Below are 21481 nucleotides of genomic sequence, written 5' to 3' on the forward strand. Positions count from 1 at the left end.
AACTCCAAGATGGCACTAGTTATCTTAAATGGGGAAAAGGAACTTTAATAAATAGAGTTAAAATCAATTTATTTCTTCACAAAGCAGGATTCTACAGATGAAACGTAACACAATGTTCCTAACTAAATGTTATCTGTTTTCTAGAAATAGCTGTGGCTACATGATATATAGCACCTCTCTATTATGAAATGTTGTTTATATGTCTACATCAGACTGGTAGGCAGATTAGCTGGTTATGAATGTTAGCTTGTAGAGGTCATTCACAATAAACCACAGCTAAGATTTTGATCATTATCACACAAATATTACTGAGTCATAAATTATCTCTGTTGTTGTATATGGCTTTTTTTGAAGTACCATGGAATCCATGGAAAAACTGGTGTAGTCATTATATTTAAAGAATACTTGGGTATGTAATTTTTTTCATTTATCCTGTCAATCCTTGTCTTAAATATTTGTATACTTGCAGGTTACCAAGTTATGCCTAACCAGCAGCAAAACTACCAGGGTTTAGTTGGTGTCCAGCAGTCGCAAAACCAAAATCTAGTTGGAGGCCAACCCAACAACATTGGAAATCAGATTCAAGGAGTACTTGTTCCATATCCTCCCCTGCCATCTTATCAAGTAAGCCGTGATATCGTTAAAATATAAGTAGTTATGCCGAATACAGTTCTCAGAACCTTTTTATCTTTTTTTCTAGTTCTGAAATTGAAAGAGATTATTCTATCCAGATGAAAATTCACATTTGTGACTATCCACGTGCAATCTGTAGTGGGTTGTCATAGCTGCTGGATTCTTATACTTTTGTGAATACTAGACTTCAGTACTCTTTGGTTGCCTTGTATACTTGTTTTGCATGAATAATCTGCAATTGTGTACATTTCTGCTTACTATTGGTGATCCTAGCATACTCTAATTCTTAGGTCTCCATGGCTCCAGTTTCCCAAGGACTGTCCCAACAAACATATCAGCAGCCAGTGGTTATTCCCAATCAGACAAACCAAGGACTCCCCACATCAGGAATGCCTGTTTACTATAGTGTCATTCCATCTGGACAGCAGAACAATTTAAGGTGAGTGTAATTTAAGATTTTAGATTAGATCTTAGTGGGAGGTTGCTTTTTAGTAAAAGATTGTGGTCATGAGGAAAAACAGAATTTGAATAATGTGGTATGATTTAATCCTGGGTTTTTTAATGCCTGTGTAGACTAAATCATCATTTCATGTCAATGTTTCTTCAGAAAGGATATCTTTAGGGAGCAGGAAAATGAGCAGAAGTTTTAATTGTGCCTGCTTAATTTTTAGAAATGATAGAATGGGATGGAGTGGCTTTTTAGTTTTCAGAAACATTTTCTCCCTATATAAATGTTTAAACATACGTAGAGGAAGCTCCTTTTTATGCTTTGAGGTTAAGTTCTATATTTTGCACTATAGCATCTGATTGGGGTTCTCCATGTTTCATGTAATACTATGGGTCCAGGTCCAGCAATTTGTGTTGTGCTTCTTCCTTCCCTTCTAGGATGAGAAACTATGAACCTGTTCTTCCCTTCCCTCTATGAGGCATGTGTTGAAGCTGAAAGCAATATCACCCAAAGAAACAAAAGCATTTTGAGATTTTTGTAGAAATTATCAGCAGAACAAGGGCATTAAGCCACCTCTATTGGCTGAAATGCATCTATTTTGTTTCGTAAAATTGTTGGACTCCTTCCTGTGATATCGCTATCAGCTCCCAATGCTCTCCTCAGTGGATGCATACATTTATTTATTTTTAAAAGTTCACCTTCTCCACAGTATAAAGACCTTGACTGCTGCTCTTCTTTATATATAATACATGAGATTCTGCCCTATTTCTCAGTGGATGCCCAAAATAACCTCAGGTAATGCCTTAAGTATCTCTACTGTTGAGGAAAAATGAACTGGTGAACTACACTGCCAAGCAGGTGAATGCGCTCTTTCCCCCCAAAAAAATTGGGGGTGGGGGTGCTAAGGAAGAATCACAGGATAGTTAAATCAGCTAATGTCAGGGATAAGGAGTGAGTCACAGCTGTCTTTGATATTTTGGATATTGCTGTGAGATAGTGCTTCTCTAAAACCAAAGAAAACTACATTGGGAATTTTTAAAGTATATAAAAGGAAGAAACTTGGAATATTAGGAGCCTGAGTTGCATAGGAGGTTAATGCCTCCTAAGGCAGCATTTAACATCCAGCTGCCTGCAATTACTGCGAGTTCAATTCTCACCAGGCTCAAGGTCGACTCAGCCTTCCATCCTTTCTAAGGTGGGTAAATTGAGGACCCAGTTTGTGGGGGCAATAAGCTGACTTTGTATAAATATACAAAAGTATGAAGGCTATTGCTTAACGCATTGTAAGCCGCCCTGAGTCTCCGGAGACATATAAATCAAATTAAAATAAAAAATAAATAAAAATAAAATAAATATGGTGAAAATAATGAGCTAGGGCTTGAGAAGAAAAAAATTACTGTGCAGGATATGGGAATCATGCCTTGTTCCTCCTCCTCCTCCTCCTCGTTGCATTAGCTTAATTTGCAAGCCATTTACCAAGAGCAAGCGAAGGTGCTGGTGTTCCTCCCATTTGCTTCCACTTTACTTTCCATGTTAGTGGAATGACTAAATAAAACAAGAAATCTGTCTAGGTTTATATTATATGGCATCTCAGCTGGGATCTCTGTCTTGTTCCCAACTCAGTACAAATGCATATTAAGGCAGAGTTTGTTCTTGGGCTAAGATTCTGATTTATTTCAAGAGCCATAGTTCAGATATAATGCCAAACAATGTATGGACAGAAAGTCATTTCTAAAGCAAGCATTGAGAAGAATTCTGGGTTACTGTTGCACGTTTTATAACCCCTGTTATATGAATATGTGTGAGGGTGTATTTTTTTCTTAAACATATTTCTGGAATCTGCAGAAGGTTCCTATTTCTGTTCTATATGACTGAGACATCAGGAATGTGAATAAACACTTCTGCCATCTTTAAAAAGATTTGTTATTTTAAAGGGGGGAGGGGATTCTGATGCAGAACAGTCAATGCACTCAGCATCTATATATCAACTTTTCAATGTTATTGGCCCCCTGCTCTGAAAGCATGCTCTCAAACTCCAGATACACGTACAAGCCTAAAAGAGTCGTCTTGTCAGGCCTGTCCCAGCTTGGTCATCTAATAATGAAAGACCCTCAACTCCATCCATAGTGAAAGGTATACCTTTATTGATGCCAAGTGGCTACGGCTTAGCGAAGTTAGATCCGAGAATTCCCATGCAGTGTATCCCTAAGTTATTCCTCCCCCCTGGTCAGTTCCAATAAAATTTAAAGTAGGTGTTTTGCTAGCCGTTATGAGGTTTGGTGCCTCTTTGATGTGCGGCCGCATTCCGTTCCCAGGCCAGGTAGCCTTCGTCCACTCTTATGATGTCTCTAGCCTGCACATAGGATGGGTTTTATTTCCTATCTTCCCCCCTTCTGACAGCTTCCCCCCTCTCCCCCGTGATTCATAGCAGACTAGCATCAATGTAAAGCCAGGGCTGAAGCAACAAGATGGCAGCTCTGACAAGAACATATTCCTGCATAAATATTTAGAGCTCATTGACTTCATTCCTATTTCTTAATATAAGTGTGTTCACTAATTTGTAATAATGAAGTAAATATGGGAAATTTACTTCTGTGGTTGAGCTTAATTATAAAATACTGATGAATGTGCTTGTCAGGGTTCCAAGTAACACCCCCAAGTTTCCTCAAAGTTCCATTTTATTAGAGATGTCATATTGGCACATCTGGGAAAACCTGAACCTGAAAGCTTCCAGGTTTTCCCCACCCAAAGGAAAGTTTTAAGTCCCTGCCCAACACCCACATGTCCATCACATAATCCAATCCAAGCACCATCCCAACTGGAGATTCTCATAGTCTGTAATGACGAGTGTTATAGAACAGTGTTAGTTGGGGGTGGATTATGAGGAAATAGGCTTCATTATCTATCTATCCATCCATCCATCCACCCATCCATCCATCCATCCATCCATCCATCCAGAGAAATTCCTAATCAGTGTGCTTGGTTTGTGCAATGGAGAGTTCTAGTGGTTACGGTCTAGTGATTAAGGTATCAGGAAAGCAAGAGATTGTGAGTTCTAGTCCTGCTTTAAATGTGAAAGCCATTTGGGTGACTTCAAGCCAGTCACGCTTTCTCAGCCCAGGATGACTTTGGGTCCAGGCACTCTGTCAGCCCAGGATGTCAGGCTTGGGCAGCAAGCTGATTGGTCAGTTCTTGTCATAGCCAATGGATCAATTCTTGGTTAATCAGAAAAAAAAGCGGACCCTGCACTTGTAGGAAAATACTAGGAAGAAAAATTGTGCTTGGTTTGTATAGCATATAGCAAATATAGATCTAGAGTGTGATTAAGTGCAGCTATTCAATATCTTTGACAAAATCAAATTTTATTATTGACTGCATTGTTTCCTTTGTGCCATCATGTAGAAGGTTGTAATTTGCACAGCTAGGATTGCAGCTTTATCAGGAGAAAATGAGAAGACAGATGTTTTCATGAAATCACTTCCTTACCCTATTCTGTAGATAATCCCTTGGTTTTCTGATTTAAAATATATTGATTTCACTGACACTAATGAAAGACTCTCTAACAACAAAATGATATATTGGATCATGCGTTATTTGGACATCGAGGCTAGGATGGCTATTTTCATTTATTAAACTTTCTTGGGGCAAAGCTGGCCCCTAGAAAAGGTCATCAGATACATTTCTGAACCAGCATGCAAGGTAATACTGAAACCATGAGGTGGTAATTGTTTCTTGTACAGAAATGTAGAGAAAATGTTGATGGAAGGAATTGCAGGATCCATTGGCAGAACCATTATGAAATGATACAAAGGACAACTCAGTTGCAGGAAAGGAAGAAGCATGAAAAAGAAATTAAAAATAAGCCTGCTTTGATTCTGTGTGATTTAAGAGGGAGCAGGGGGGAACTTTTAATGTTTTATAATGATCTCCTATCATAATAGAGTTCTAGTAGTCCTTATGGTATCTACTGTATTCCCTGACCTGGCTGATACTCTGAGGTCCTCTTCCCTTATTGACATGGAAGTAACTCTTCCATATAAAAATGGAGATTCTGAATGTCCGGATGTATTTAAATAAATTTAAATAAATTTAAATTTCAGATGGCTGGATTTATTAGAATATTTTAAGGAGCAATGTTCTGTGGTACTATGCAAATGGAGATATGGCAATAGGTGTTGAAAAACAAATTGAATAGAAGAGTTCAGAAAGAAAGGAAAGCAACAACACAAAGGAGGGTTTGGGTGGGGGGAATGCAGTGCTAACTCTTTGGCCCATCTTGGTTTTTCTGTAGGAGAAGAATAAAACAGTCTCAAGTCATTGTGATCCAAACATAAACTTTCAGTGGGGTTATAATCATTCTTGCCTACTGGATATTTCTGTGTTGTTTGTTTTTCTACATTTAGGATTATCTTGATGTTTGTATGCCTTACATCGGTTATTATTATTATCATTTAACAACTCACTATGATATAGTAAATTAACTTCAGTCTTTAAAGCCTTGTCACCTTTACAAAAGTCACTCTTTGAATAATGCACAGAAAAGTTAGAAAAGGGAAAATAGCAGTTCTGTCTGTCTGTCTATCTGTCTAGTTAACTAGCTGTTAAGTCTAATGTTTTCATTTAAGATACAAAGTAAAGATAATTTATTCTTTCTACAACCTGTTTAATTATAAAATAATCAAATACCTGTTAATTTAGGAAAGAGAAATAACTTAAAACATATTCTCAGCCTTCAGTTGAAAGCAAATTTAACTTGTTCATCTGTTTCCCAAGAAACCGAAAGATAATTAAGCTAGACAATCTATTATTGACATTTACTGTTTTATAGGAAAAGAAGGTCATGAGAAACAATACAACCATTAATTCTAATTTCTGGAGTGCATGAAGACTGCTTTTGTGTAAATTCCGATTAAGCTTGCAACTTTGATCAGTTTAAAGCATTATGGATGAAATGAATGTTGGGATTTAATATGCTCCTATTGTTCTTTTTTCTTTCTTTCTCCGCCCTCCTCCCCTTCCAATCTGCTGCAGCTCTTCAGTGGCATATCTTCAACCTCCAGGGTCAGAGCAGATACAGTTTCCTAGAACAACATCACCTTGTAATTCCCAACAGCTCCAAGGACAACAGTGTGCAGGTGTGAAAATAGAACACTAACAAATTAGTCCATTCTTCTTCACTTAATTAGATTTTTTTTTTTTAAAAAAAGATCATTTTTGTACGAGTGCATTATGGCAAAGAATTAGAAGAGAGTCATTTTGATGCAGGGATTCAAGTGCTGCATTAGAAACTGAATTCTAATCCTCCCTTAGGTATGAAAGGAGGCTTGTTACTCCATCTCAGTCCAGCCTATCTCGCTGGGTTCCTGGGATAAAATTGGAAACATTATGTATATTAAGTTGAGGTATATTAAATAAACACAGGATATAAATCTAATGATAAATGAGGAAATGAGAGGCTTTAAATACTGTACAAATGGGCTTAAAATTCGCTTAATTTTAAATACGTGATACAAAAGTATTTCATCTATTCCTCCATACTAAAACAGTCAGTATAATTGATAACTGAGTGTAGACAGTTTTTGGAATAAAAGGCTTTTTGGAGAGGGCAGAGAGAAGAGGGCTTGAAAACATTTTTTTTTTCCAGAGCAAAAGGTGGTGAAATGGCCATCTACTGATAGTAGATGAAAAAAAGCAAGATGATTCAATATTAGATGAGGTAAAACCTGATTACAGACTGAAGACACTAATCGTGAAACTAAAGCTTAAATACTTAAAGGTAAAGGTTACCCCGCACATGCGTGCTAGTTGTTTCCGGCTCTAAGGGCAGTGATCATCTCTGTTTCTAAGCCGAAGAGCCAGCACTGTCCAACGACGTCTCTGTGGTCATGTGGCCAGCATGATTAAACACTAAAGGCGCCCGGAGCACTGTTACATTCCCTCCAAAGTGGTCCCTATTTTTCTACTTGCATTTTTTACATGTTTTCGAACTGCTAGGTTGGCAGAAGCTGGGACAAGTAACAGGAGCTCACCCCATTACACGGCTCTAGGAATTCGAACCGCTGAACTGCCAACCTTCTGATCGACAAGCTCAGCATCTTAGTCACCGAGCCACCATGCCCATTTCTTAGATACTTAGGACAATGCAAAAGCAAGAGCAAGACCTCAGAGAGCTCTTTAGATTTAGGTGTGTGGTAATACCACAGTTCAACAACAAAGAGCAAATCAGACTAAATGCCTAAAGTTTCAATAAAGACAGATTTCTCCCAGATACTTCCTAACAATAACAGGATAACAGAGTTGGAAGGACCTTGGAGGTCTTTTAGCCCAATCCACTGCTCAAGCAGGAAACACTATACCAGTCCAGACAAGTGCTGTAGTCATTTGTAGCTGTTCTGGTGCACCTGATTCTAATTTTAGCGATTCGACGTATGTAGCTGTATGCTTACTTTTCCCACATGCATAATTTGCATTGATATTTCCCAATGGACTACTAAAGGTAAATAGTACAATACATGATATTTGTTATATTTCCCCCTCTCATTAACTATATTATTGAAATGAAGATTAAATATCTCTGTGATAAAAAGTTAAACATTTCAAGGGGGTATATATTTTTGTATGACTATATTTAATAATTAGAATATTTTAATTATCCACTGTGGAAAAGTTGAATAAACTTACCTATCATTTGGAGTCTATGATAATTGAATTCTTGCGTAATTTACTTAAGTACTTTTTTTTAATTTGATGCTGTATGAGAATCCCAAGAACAGATTTTTAAATTAACTTTTAATTTAATTAAATAAAGAGTCTTAAAAACAAAAGGCCTCCCATTTGGTAGAAGTGTTTGAGCTCCAGCAGTGGTAATTCTTTTGAGCCATCCTTGTAAAGCAACTTTTCAAGAAGTGTGTGTGTGTGTGTGTGTGTGTGTGTGTGTGTGTGTGTGAGAGAGAGAGAGAGAGAGAGAGAGAGAGAGAGAGAGAGAGAGAGAGAGAGAATGAGAATGAATTGTGGAGGGGGGAGAGGTGTCAATTAAAAGTTGCCTTGTCTTCCTCCACCTCTGATTAACAAAGTCATGATAAAGTGGAGTCCAACAAGTCTCCCATGGCAGAAAGTTCAAAGTATTGGGCTATATTCAGTGTTACTTGCATTAACGAGTTCAAATTTTTAAAAAGTATGCAAGTAAATTGGGCAAGAATTCAATTATCATATGGGTAAATTTATTCAAGTTTTCTACAGTGGATAATTAAAACATATTAATTATTAAATATAGTCCTACAAAAACACATACACCCTTGAAATGTTTTGACTTTTTTATCACACAGATATTTGATCTTCATTTCAACAATATGGTTACTAAAGAGGGGAAGAATGTAACAAATACTGTGTACTGTACTATTTACATTTAATAGTCCATAAAGTAAACATCAATGCAAATTATGAATGTGAAAACAAGTAAGCATACCCCTATGTTTATCACTATCTCAAATCCCTAAAATTAGAATCAGGTGCACCAGATCAGTTATAAATGATTATAGCATTCGTCTGGACTTGTATAGGGTCTCCTGCTTGAGCAGGGGGTTAGACTAGAAGGACCTCCAAGATCCTTCCAACTCCTATTTATTCAAGAACTACTTTTCCCCTTGCCCTCCCATTGCTCCCAACTCTGCTTCAAAGTCCTCTGCTCCAATCCTCCTAAGCAAACTGTGTTTGTCTGCAGGCAAACACAGTTAGACAGAACCACAGGAGTTAGAATCAAAACGCTCTTAACTGCAAGTCTGGCATTGACAGAGCATTCAGCAGGCCCTTGATTGATAACATCAACCTAAAGGCAGATTTGTTTAGATTTTTCAGAACGGCAAAGGAGAAATATTAACACCTCTTCTTTCCAATCTTGTTTTGCAGCAGTAGCACCACCACCCAGTGGAGGAATGGTAATGATGCAGCTCAATATTCCCAATAACCCTCAGCCTCGGCCCCATTCCCCTCCTCAGTGGAAGCAGAATAAATATTATTGTGATCATCAAAGAGGGCAGAAATCAACAGAGTTTGGTTCATTGGAGAGTTGCCCACAGGTATAACTTATCCTGTGTTTGGAAAACCTAGATACTTTCGGGAAGGGAAACCTCTCTTTTACAAGGTTGTTGTGGAATGTTTGTTATCCACATTGAATTTTTAGACATGGAAGGACGGATGAAAGCATTATTCAGATAGGAAATTCATTCTGGTTTTGGATCCAGGAAGGGCTGAGTTTTCCATAATTCAAATGCCAGCCCCCACCCCAAGATATATTAAGGAAGTGATCCAAGTCTAAAGTCCAGTACCGTAGGAAAATTAACAGAAGGTTACATTGACTGAGATTAGAAATTAATAAGAGTTCTTAGAGTATTGATCCTTCTACATAGTATCCAAGAATGTGTAGAAATAGAGCGTTTTTCTCTTCATTTGTTTGTCACTTACGTTGATGTTATGCCTCATAACTATAGAAAAGGAGAATCACGCTTTCAAGAAATTGCTAAGTGTTTATGCTTTCGTTAGAAAAAATATGTATATATATGATCAATCATGGATAAGAATGTACATTTACAATATGTGTATAAGAAATAAAAATAAAAAACTTTTTTCAAAAAAAATGGCTAAAGTGTGAGAGTTCAACAGGGTTGCACATCACAGAATGATTTTTACTGAGCGAAGATGATTTAAACTAGACACTTGAGTGTATTAAAGGCATATTTTTTCCCATGCTCTGACAAAATTGTACATTTTCTGTCTCTCATTAAATTAACAGCTACAACATAGTCCACAAATAGGTAGCCCTGCCACATCTCCAGCTCAGTCACCGGCACCAACTCAACTTTCAAACATGAAGAACATCCGTCCCACTTTAACACCTCTTCCTCTTGTGCCCCCATTTTCACGACATTTCGTTCCTGGACAAGGTAAGGATTCCCGTTTGCTAAATAACTGATTATGCTCTATTACTACTTTTAAAATCTAACTAGGAAGTTATATTTTGTTTCTTTCAAAAAAAAAAGGGGGGGGGGAGTTTTGCTTTCCCATTGTTATTCCTATTCAACTGCCTGCTAAGTAAGGACACAGCTTGTGTCAATTTATTTGCTAGCAGTGTGGGATTTATGAATTTTGGATAGTGAAGTTGTGTCACAGAGATTTTTAATTCTGTTATTAGAAGGGTCAAATTGACGTGTGTGTAACCTTCGCCTCCACACTTTTGGGGCACTTTGCATCCTCATTGACCATTTGCCAGGCTTCGGTGGGTTATTGTAGTTTACTTGAAGTCTTTATTGTCAGGCACAAGTAACCAGACTTGCCCATATAATGTTAAAGTTTACCACTTTATTACATTCTGCGTATTATACAGGAAACTCCCCCGACTGACAGCCTTTGGCTGAGAATAGATAGGTGAGGTTCTATGGATTTTAAGGGGACTCAGTTCCAGACCCCTTGTGAGTGCGCAAGGACTTGAGCCTCATTCCTTCCTGGAGGCCTCTCCCCCTGCCTGGCTGGGTCTCTCCCAACATCATTTCATCAGCTGTTCATTAGTATACTCTGCTAACTTTAATTGACTTCATATAAAAGGGTTTACAATGTTTGGGGCTGGCAATCCTGATTACAAGGTTTTGCATTTCTATCACATTCTTTTGGGTCATTTCTTTTTTGCATGTGAAGGTTGTACTCTTTGTACCCTCCAGTTTACAACGTAATCACTGTACATACATTTTATTTTACTTAGCCCATTCTTCCCTGTGATCCCAGACCATCATATGCGGTACTTCTTCTTCATTTTTTTTAAATGAAAAGTTCCCCAAATTAAAATTTTCTCCAACATTTTGCTAAAAATAGATCTTAAAGAGTACAAAATACTCTTTAATTTTTCAGTTACCTATTCTTAACATAAAATAGCATTGGTATTTGAAGTTGACATTATCTTTTTCTTCAGGAGATGCCAGATATCCCCTACTTGGCCAGCCTTTGCAGTACAATCCTTCTCTGCCACATGGGCACATAGCAGGTCCACAGGTACGAAAAAAGAGCTTTCTTTACAGCAGGTTACCAAACAGAATAACACCAAATGTTGTCATTGTTCAGTCTCTAAATCATGTCCGACTGCAATGAACCATAGCACACCAGGTTCCCCAGCCCTCCTCTTTATCCCGGAGTTTGCCCAAATTCATGTTCATTGTGTAGTTGATACTATCTAACCATCTCATCCTCTGCTGTCCCCTTCTCTTTTTGCCTTCAGTCTTTCCCACCATCAGGGCCTTTTCCCACAAGTCCTCTCTTCTCATAAGGTAGCCAAAGTATTTGAGCTTCAGCTTCAGAATCGGCCCTTCCAAAGAACATTTAGGGTTGATTTCCATTAGGATTGACTAATTTGATCTCCTTGCAAATCTCAAGAGTTTTCTCCACCACCAATAGCATAAAATAATCTGTCAGAAAACATGATGAAAACTCTTAATCCCACAACACATGGACAGACACAACCACAATTTCAACCAATAGATTTTTAGCATTTGAAGCCAAGTCAAATCCAAAAATACTAGGGAATTCTTGGAATCTTGGCATTCAGACAAATCAGCCGTCAAAAGACATAGAGATAAACCAGATTTACAAACCATTCAGAAGAGACAATAAAGAGAAAGGAAACAAAAAAGACCAGAACCCCTCCTTTCCAGCAGCCAACATTCAGATAAACAGAGATCAGCAATAGATAAACAGAGATCAGCACTAGACAAACAATCAGGTAGAAAACAATATTCTAATCAAGGAACCACCAAGGAGGAAACTATTCTGTCATCAAAACTAGCAAGTCAGGTTACTATAGGTAGTCCTCAACTTAACAACAGTTCATTTAGTGATCGATCGAAGTTACTGAGCACTGAGAAAAGTGAGTTATGACCGTGTTTCACATTTACAACTGTCGAAGCATCCCATGGTCACATGATCAAAATTCAGATGCTTAGCAACTGTCACATATTTATGACAATTACAGTGTCCTAAGATCATGTGATCACCTTTTGCAACCTTCTGACAAGCAAGGTCAATGGGAAAGCCAGATTCCCCCTACCAACCAGGTTACTAACTTAACTGCAGTGATTCACTTAACAGTTGTGGCAAGAAAGGTCGTAAAATGGGGCAAAAACGTATTTTAACAAATGTCTCACTTAACAGCAGAAATGTTGGGCTCAATTGTGGTTGTAAGTTGAGATCTACCAGTATATACAAACATGGAGCAAACCCTATAATCACATTTATGATGTTACTTAGTTAGGTAATAAAACATCTGCAGGCAAACAACTAAGCTCAGAGAGCACCAAGGTCTTCACAGGTTAACACGTATTTGTAAATAAAAATGTATGTGCCTAAAAAAAAACCCTTCCATCAAATATTAGCTGCTTCCCTGAGTCAGAAATTGCTTATTACACTGAGAAAAGTGTTTTCTCTAGAAAGTGATCCTTTTGGACATGTGCACATGGGAATACCATATGTATTTAGCAAGATGTAGTTATGTTCATTATCAAAATTAGGGATTATTTGAGGTGTAAACATGTGATGGTGTTCTATATCAATCACTTTGACTGAGAAAAGTGTTTTCTTTAGAAAGTGATTTTTAGATATGCTGTGCATATCAGTTTCTCTTTAAAGTAAGTCTTGGATAATTGTTCCTTAAGTCTATTGAATGTGACTTAAGTGGATAGTTAATGCTGCAGACATAGCTTATATTTGCCTCTTGAAACAGCATAACACTTAGAGCTACTAGTGTGTGATCAGAGATGTCCAGTTAAACCTAGATTTGGAGATAAACAATCACAAAGGCTTTACTTGGATCAAAGATACTTACTGTATTTTTCAGACTATAAGACGTACCGGACTATAAGATTCACCTACCTTTTTGGTGAGGAAAAGAAGAAAAAGAAATCCGCCTCTGCCTCTGAGCAATTTTTCCTCGTTGCAGCAAACAGCCTGCTTTACTTTCATTTTCGTTTTCAGCATAGCTTGATTAGCACAAGGAAAAAAAAAATCTTCTCCAGCAATTTACCTCCTTGTAGCAAGCAGCAGAGGCCCCCGAAAAACAGCTGAGAGTAAAACAGCTAAGAGTCAGGAGGCCGATCCAATCAACTTGTGCTAATTAGACTGTGCTGAAGCTGAAAGGAGCTGTTTTTTCTTGCTGTTTGCTGCAAGGAGGTAACTGCTAGGAGGCAGAGGCCAAAGGGTGGAGGCCAGTGGGTGGGCGGGGCTACATTCGGTGTATAAGACTTGCCTAAATTTTCACCCCCTTTTAGGGGGGGGAAGGGTGCTTCTTATACTCCGAAAAATACGGTAATTGCCCATATTGAATTACCTACAACAAATCAGGAGCTTTGGTGTTTTGCTATTCGGATATCATTAAAAACTTTCCAGTGCAATGAATAAATGATTTGTTATTTATATTCCACCTTTCTGTCAATAGGACTTTGAAGGCAGGTAACAATAACAAATAAAACAAAAGACCTTAAAATAGTTAACAGTTAAAATATGAAACAGTTAAAAGCATAGCTCTGTTTCATGAATTCAAGTTACAGGGTGCTAGATCTCTTTCCAAGAAGAAGCTGTAATATATCATTCAAATGACTCCATTAACATTTGATCATGTGGCAATCTTCATTCTTTGTGGTTGGAAAATATGTATGTGGGAAGTAGAAGAAATACCATTCCTGATCAATTTTTTTGTGTATATGCATCTGATCTCACTCTTTCTCTCTCTCTCCCCCTCCTCCCTCCCTCCCTTATCTCTATCACACCACTTCTATTTTAGTGTCAGCCAGGAAACAGACATGGAAATAGAGGAAGAAAACCAGCTAAAAAGGCTGCTTCAGCTGATCTTGGTGCGGGAGAACCAGGCATGTACCTCATTGTCTGGTATAATTTTGTGATGCAACTGTAGTACTGTTGGAAGTATATTCATATATTTTTCAGACTATAGGACGCCCCAAAGTATAAGACGCACCTAGCTTTTGGGGAGGAAAAAAAAAAAATCTGCCTCTGCCTCCCAGCAATTTGCCTCCTTGCAGCAAACAGCATGATCAGCTTCAGCACAGCCTGATTTAGCACGAGCAGCTGATTGGCAGTTGGATCTGCCTCCCGGAATACCTATCAGCTGTTCCAAGCTATGGGGATCGCTGCTGCCCATTGGTGCTGGCACCGCCCATCACTGCTACCACCTCTCGCCGCCTCCGCCTGCCCCATTTTTGGCATCTGCGCATCCCTTTTTCATCTTCTGCGCATCCTATTTTTGGCCTCCGCGCATCCCATTTTTGGTCCGTTCCAGGCGGTGGGGATTGCCACCGCTGCCTATCCCCACCGCCTGGAACAGGCCAAAAATGGGATGTGCGGAGGCTGAAAATGGGATCTGCGGAGGCTGAAAATGGGGCACGCAGAGGCAGTGATAGCTGGCAGCGGCAATCCCTGCAGCCTGGAACAGCTGATAGGAGGTATTCTGTGAGGCAGATCCAACTGCTAATTATCTGCTTGTGCTAAATCAGGCTGTGCTGAAGCTGACTACACTGTTGCTGTTTGCTGCAAGGAGGCAAATTGCTGGGAGGCAAAGGCCGAAGGGTGGGGGCCAGTGGGTGGGTGGCGCTTCGGCAACATTTGCTGTATAAAACGCACAGACATTTCCACCCACTTTTTTGGGGGGGGGGAGTGTGTCTTATACTCTGAAAAATGTGGTATATCTCTTTCTATTCCATGCTGCTCTGTAGGCATAACTATGATCTGGAGATGAATACAACTTACCTTAGTAATTCTTAACCTGTAGGCTGGCGGCCCAAAATGAATTGACATGCATGGGGTGTGAGGTGGGGCACCATAGTAATACTAAGAACTTGAAATTTTATTTGGCACAAGCATGATCCCCAGATGTGTGATTGATTGGATTTAGTTGATTTGACAATCTATTTTCCTTGAACAGGAGAGGGCAAGTTTGGCCTTATATGAATAGGTATGTTTTCTCATACCTTTGAGAGCCATCCACTTCTCTCACCAGCTTCTATTTTTCAGTGTCTATACCTTCCTTTTCCTGCTATTTTAAAGTGGCTATCCTTTGATTATGGAACCCGTTTGCCCTTTTCAGATCCCAAAATTGGAATAGTGATAGGTTGAGGAACAAATCTAATATATTCACACAGTTTTGTACTTGGGCCACTCTTTACTAAAAGCACCAGTATATTACATCCCCTAACAGCCATTTTAAATCCTGTGTTCTCCTTCAGTTATAGGAAAAGTTTTGGAAATTACTGAACTGCCAGAGGGAATAACTCGTGCAGAAGCTGAAAAATTGTTTGTGGAACTTCTTAAAGTTGGTGCCAAGATTCGGTGGCTACGAGACCCTCCATCAGTGCAGGTGCATCAGCCACACCAACACCACCATCGCTACTGTGGGAGTGGAGATAGCAACGTAAACACGGAACCCTCCAAACTTAGTGACTTGGCATCCACGTATACAGTCCTGGCAACGTTTCCCACCATGTCTGCAGCCCAAAATGCATTGAAGAAACAAAGTAACTCACTGAACAAGTTTAGGTTGAGAACAAGCAAAAAGCATTACGACTTTCACATCCTGGAAAGAGCTAGTTCTCAGTAACAGTTACGGCACTGAACATTCAGCCTTTATTACTTCCATGTCCTTATCTCTCTTCTACTTGATTGGCTTGATGTTTATGGTTTTTTTTTTGTTTTGTTTTTTTGTTACTGTCTTCATAAAACCCCTTGGATGTCAGACACCAGTAAAGTCTTTTAAGAATTAAACCCAGTGATCCCGGAGAAGATGCAGGGGAAAAAAATTAAGTTCAATCATCAACTTACAAAACACGGCTGTGATAGGATAAAACGGACAGTCAGCCTTCTGTAATGAATGCTATTAAAAATCCCTTTTTGTAATACTTTTATTTTATATTTCCAAATTCTTGTACCAGATCCAAAGCTTTGTTGTACAGCAAACTTTTATTCACAAGGAATAACCATATTCTTACCTGCATTTTGTAATCCCTTTGTATAAAGCCAGCACGCGTCTCTCAGTTTAAGAGCAGGGAACTGGGGTCAGAAAAGAAAGAGAAGAGCTTCAAGGGAATTACAGTCTTTCTTGCCCAATATGCAAAAGGCAAAGAAATTAGCTGATTTTTTTCCCTCCCTTTTCTTCCTCTCCAAGATAACAGAGTCCTACAGTAACTACTGAAGACCTTCTCCACCCCTTCCCTTTCTAGATTTCTTTAGGAAATGTGAATGGTAACTGCCAATAAATTCTACTTTTGAGCATTTTGTTTCTATTCCAACAGAATAAATATTAAAAAGGAAAAAAAATGACCATCACCAATGATTTTAACTGGAACCCATTAGTTTTCAGTTAACGGTTAAAAGGTGACTCTCCAAATGGTAAAAAGTTTGCACTTTAATTGTGTTCCCATCAATATGTTTATTTCTTTACTTTTTTTTTTACTGTAAGTGATCACATTTGATAAGTGCTGGAAACTTCTTAAGTGGTTTAGATATGTTTTTTTTTTTCATCATTTGTAGAGGATCACTGGACATCAAATGATTCATTGCACATATAAAGGAGACACCTTTTTCAATTTCTGTATAATTTGCAAGGCTGTACAATGTGTGCTGATGCAAGTTTGGGAAAAATAAATGTTTACAAATATACATTTTCTGGAGTGCTGTTTTAAAGAAGACGAGTTCAGAACTGAACTATGTTGGGAGATGGATCCTCACTGCAAAGGGTCATATATCTAATGATAGTTTGGTTATAAATGTGAAAGATTTTAATGATTTATTAATATTTTTAACTATTGAATTTGTATTGTTCAGGTCTTCATGGGAGAACTTGAGTCTATTCACAAATTCAGAAACAAAGATGGGTTTAATAAAAATGTGATATTTTAGATACTGATTGGAATATATGCTGTAGATACAACAGAATATAGTAGAAACTCAGCTGTGGGTCATTGATTAATCATGGGAAGTCTGGTACAATCCAAATGCTTGCCTGAAATTCCCATAAATTCCGGTCATTAACAATCCTAGTTGTGATTCTGGGAATTTGTGATCTAAAATAACTGGAGATGTATGATTATTTGCTCTATACTAGGCCCTAGAAACTACTTGAAGGATGATTTATAGGCAATCAGGCCTTTTTTGCAGTCTAAGCTAGTTTGGCCAATTACAAGGAATTGATAAATTTGTATTCCCCCAAAAAAAGAAACCTGGGAAGACTGGATGCCATTTATCATGCAGTACAACATGATAGTTAACATGTCAGTGGTCTGGGTAAAGCCACGTATGGTGTCTGGAGCAGAAAGTTATATGCAGTTCTTTCATGTGACTGCTAGAACTCTTGAAACCAAGATTTGAAAAGCAATTTCAAAAGGAAAATGAAGGGTCCTTGGTGCTATCATGAGCTTGGTTGTTTTCTTGCAGACATTCCATTATCCAAACATCAGTGATGATGTTACCTAGTTTGGGAAATGAAAACATCTGCAAGAAAATAATCAAGTTTGGAGAGCACCAAGGACCCATCATGTCAACCCTGAGCCACAAATATTCTCCTTTATTGAAAATGTAAATGTAAAGTACAATATAATAAAAATCTGTTTATGTGAAAAAATAACCAAGTAGATAAGAGCAGTTCTCTTTTCTTTACATATCACACTATTAATTGGTGTATAATGAGAACATGACAAAAGATTTATATAACATACATGTACACTATGCCACAGCTTAAACTATATTGTGCAGGATTCACATCATAAACTTGTTTACAAACTGCAATGGCTAGTTCACTTATGGATTTGGCTTAAAGTGTTCCATGAGCCTAACTATAGTAAAAATCACTGTATTGCTCTGGATTTCACAGAGGGCTTGTGGGGTCTCATACAGAATCTCTGCAAGCAGAGGTGGGTGGCACATAAATGAACAACCGGTTCGCCCAGCACCGAAAATTTGAGAATGTGTACACGCTCACTTTGCTCGTGTGCGAGCCTTCCGCACATGCGCTTCACTCACCTGCGTGGCTTGCACACATGCACGCGGCTTTAAAAACACGGCTAAATAGGACTGCATAGTGCCGGGGCCGCAGGTCGCAATTATTGGTTCGCCTGAACCAGTCCGAACCGGCAGCAGCCTACCGTCTCCAAGTGAATATCAAATAGTAAAAACAAAATGTAGTGAACTCAGGACTTTCAGTTAAATGGTCAGGAAAAAAAAGTATGTTCCAGTCATGAAAAACCAGTAAAACTAGATATTGCTAATTGTGTCTTTGAACAATTGGTTTTGGAGAGAGGAAATCTTGAGTTAACTGCCCAAAAGTGTAACAATGACTAAGGTGGGTGGATTTGAAAAGGAAATTCATAAAAGGTAAGATACTAATTGTGATAATTGTTAATATGGCAAAGAATATTTAGAAGCAAATCTAAAAAGCCATCACATCTAGTGCCCTGCTCAGTACCGAATCCACTAAAGCAACACCATTAGTCTTTGTTTAAAAGACCCCCATGTTGGGCAGCCAGCACCAAGCACAAACAATCAGAACAGCTCCAAGACTTAGTCAAGTTTATTGAATCACCGGTTTACAAGAATCTCTCTAGACTTGCCTGCTTTTCCCTGGGAAAGCCTAATCTAGAGTTGTTTTTGATCTTGTACACTTCCTCCCACCAATAGCATCCAAGCTGGAATGTCTCATTGATTCCATCATTCCACCACAGCCATTACTCTGGTTATGATTATGAATTAATAATGGTTTTCTCAATTTTTCATAGTATGCTAAATGTTAATTTTAGGAGCTTGGATTTGCACAGCACAGTAGACTAAAATGTTGGCTAGTCTGTAGTTTGTTGCGTAATCTAATGCAAAAAAGAGTATCAGAACAAGTGTCTCTCTAGACAACAGCTTTTGATGAAAATGAGGATACAATTACAGTAGCCTTCCATTAGTAGTAGTTATTTTCATAAAATCATGGACCTGTAAGGGGCCATATAGGCCATCAAACCCAATTATGTTCCATACAGCAATAAAAATTAAAATATGACCAACAATAGCCATCTCACCTCTGAACCTGATTGTAAGGCCTGCCACATTACTGGACATTATTGCAATCTTTCAATCTAACTCTTTATTATCTTTGTTAGTAAATGTATTTGTTTCATTAGAAAAAGAGGCATACTCTTCCCTAGGCACAAATTGCAAACCTTTTCAGCAAACTAGCTCCTTATTTTTTTACAACTTGTATAGTGATCAGTAAAAGTTTACGTTACATCAGGGAGGAGAGGTGCAATAACATTTATCAGTCATTGAGGACCACAGTGATTAGAACTGACTGCCCTGTGAATAAGGTCCATGAGCTCACTTTTATCTTGATTTGGCATGACAGTTTTTAGTTTTTAAAATCTGAAGGAAATTTTAGCATTTGACCTATTTGGGTGTTTGTCAATTGAATGGAAACTACCATACATTTCGGAGTATATGACGCACTTTCCCCCTCTAAAAGACGGTGGAAATGTCGGTGTGTCTAATACACCGAATATGGCCATTTTTGGCCGCCTGAAACCCCGCCTCACGCATTGTTTTTGCCAAACATGGGCCCGTTTTTTTGCAAAAACAGGATGTGCAGACGGTTTGGGAGGCCTGCAGAGTGCTCCTGGAGGCTGGGGAGGGCAAAAAAGGAATGCATGGGAGGTTTGGGAGCCCAAAAACAGGCCCGTTTTTTTACAAAAACAAGCCTGTTTTTCGCAAAAATGGGATATGCAGAGGGTTTGGGATGCCTGCAAAGTGCTCCTGGGGGCCAGGGAGGGCAAAAACCAGATGCACGGATGCCAAAAACTATTTTTTTTCTTGTTTTTCTCTTCGAAATCTTGGTGTGTCTTATAGTCCGAAAAATACAGTATTACTTTTAGAAATACCAGAGGCTTCAAAAAAATTCCCGAGTTAACTCACTTCTGAATTAGACTGGGGAAAAAAATTAAATAGAGATTTTAAAAAAGTGGCAACACATTTATACAATTTTAACAAGCTTTTAGATGCTGGAAAGTGTATATTTGTTGGTCTTGGTTACTGTAATTCACAGCTAATAATTCTGAGGCAGAAGTATTGCATTGTGCTTTGCATGGGCCAGCCTTGGAAGACCGATCAAAAATTGCAATTGTTATAGATGGCAGCAGTCTGACTGTCAGCCGGTGAAATTCTGTAGAAATAGGACAGCAATATACAGGTACTGCATTAGGTACCAATAGGTTTCCGGATACAATTCAAAATGTTGGTTTTGACTTTAAAAAGCCTAATGTGGTATAGTTCTAGATATCTCCAGGACTACTTCCTTCAAACAGAATGTCCAACCTGTTTGCCCAATGCAGGTGAAAATGCTGCAACTCTCCCTCTCACAAGAATTGGGGGGGGGGAAGTAAAGTGCTTATTATGATACCTAGCCTCTGGAATGATCACATTCCAGAGACCCCAATGGCTCCAAACTTGGTGGTACTCATAAAAATAGCAATGAGAGGGCCTTTAGATTCTGGTAGATTGTTCATTGGCGGGGGCTCTGGTTAGTTGCTCCCGTTGATCTGTAATTTTGCAAACTTTCTGTCTTTGATTGGCACCTTGTCTTTGATTGTTTCATGGTATAATTGGAGGGTCTTGTGATCTTAAGCTTTTAAATAAACCGCCTTGAAACTGAGTGCCAAAGAATTGAGACCTTTGAATTATCGTGCGACTCCCTTGGACTGCAAGGCGATCAAACTGGTCAGTCCTAGAGGAGATCAACCCTGACTGCTCTTTAGAAGGCCAGATCCTGAAGATAAAACTCAAATATTTTGGCCACCTAATGAGAAGGAAGGGCTCATTGGAGAAGAGTCTAATGCTAGGAACGGTTGACGGCAAAAGAAGAAAGGGACGACAGAGAATGAGGTGGCTGGAAGGAGTCACTGAAGCAGTCGGCGTGAGCTTAAATGGACTCCAGGGGATGGTAGAGGACAGGAAGGCCTGGAGGAACATTGTCCATGGGGTCGCTATGGGTCGGACACGACTTCGCTACTAACAATAACAAACTGCCTTGAGTTATTTTGGAACATAGCGATATATAAAATTTGTAATAAATTAATAAATAAGCTCTTAACCATACCATAAAATTGTATAAAAGTTCATCAAAATGGGTGCTTTACACACTGACAATATATTAAATTAGGGGAACTCAAATGCTGCAGTTCTTTGACCCCCAGAATGATGAGATTATGCAATCCCCTAAACAAAATTAATAGTTTAATTAGAGTCAGGATTCAACAAAAAGTAAATATGCCAGTTACATTTAATAATTTAATTTTAATCTATATAGCAAAATAAGGGTAAACTGCAACAATG

The 21481-nt window shown here is 38.6% G+C and overlaps 1 protein-coding gene across 16 annotated transcripts in view; it reads left to right on the plus strand.

Annotated features, from left to right (window-relative positions):
- The window catches only part of R3HDM1 (R3H domain containing 1), a 61220-nt gene extending 44440 nt beyond the window's left edge, over nt 1-16780 (plus strand). For all 16 annotated transcript variants that reach the window (XM_087884405.1, XM_034424203.3, XM_034424210.3 and 13 more), the window contains 8 exons: nt 470-624; nt 924-1072; nt 6113-6216; nt 8987-9156; nt 9870-10020; nt 11040-11119; nt 13896-13980; nt 15352-16780. In XM_087884405.1, coding sequence (XP_087740531.1) covers nt 470-624; nt 924-1072; nt 6113-6216; nt 8987-9156; nt 9870-10020; nt 11040-11119; nt 13896-13980; nt 15352-15722 — 1265 coding nt within the window. In that variant the 3' untranslated portion in view covers nt 15723-16780. The remainder of the gene's footprint in view (nt 1-469; nt 625-923; nt 1073-6112; nt 6217-8986; nt 9157-9869; nt 10021-11039; nt 11120-13895; nt 13981-15351) is intronic.
- The last annotated feature ends 4701 nt before the right edge of the window (nt 16781-21481 follow it).

The sequence above is a fragment of the Pantherophis guttatus genome, chromosome 1 (genome assembly GCF_059756535.1).
Source record: "Pantherophis guttatus breed Tessera chromosome 1, ASM5975653v1, whole genome shotgun sequence".
NCBI classification, from domain to species: Eukaryota; Metazoa; Chordata; class Lepidosauria; order Squamata; family Colubridae; genus Pantherophis; species Pantherophis guttatus.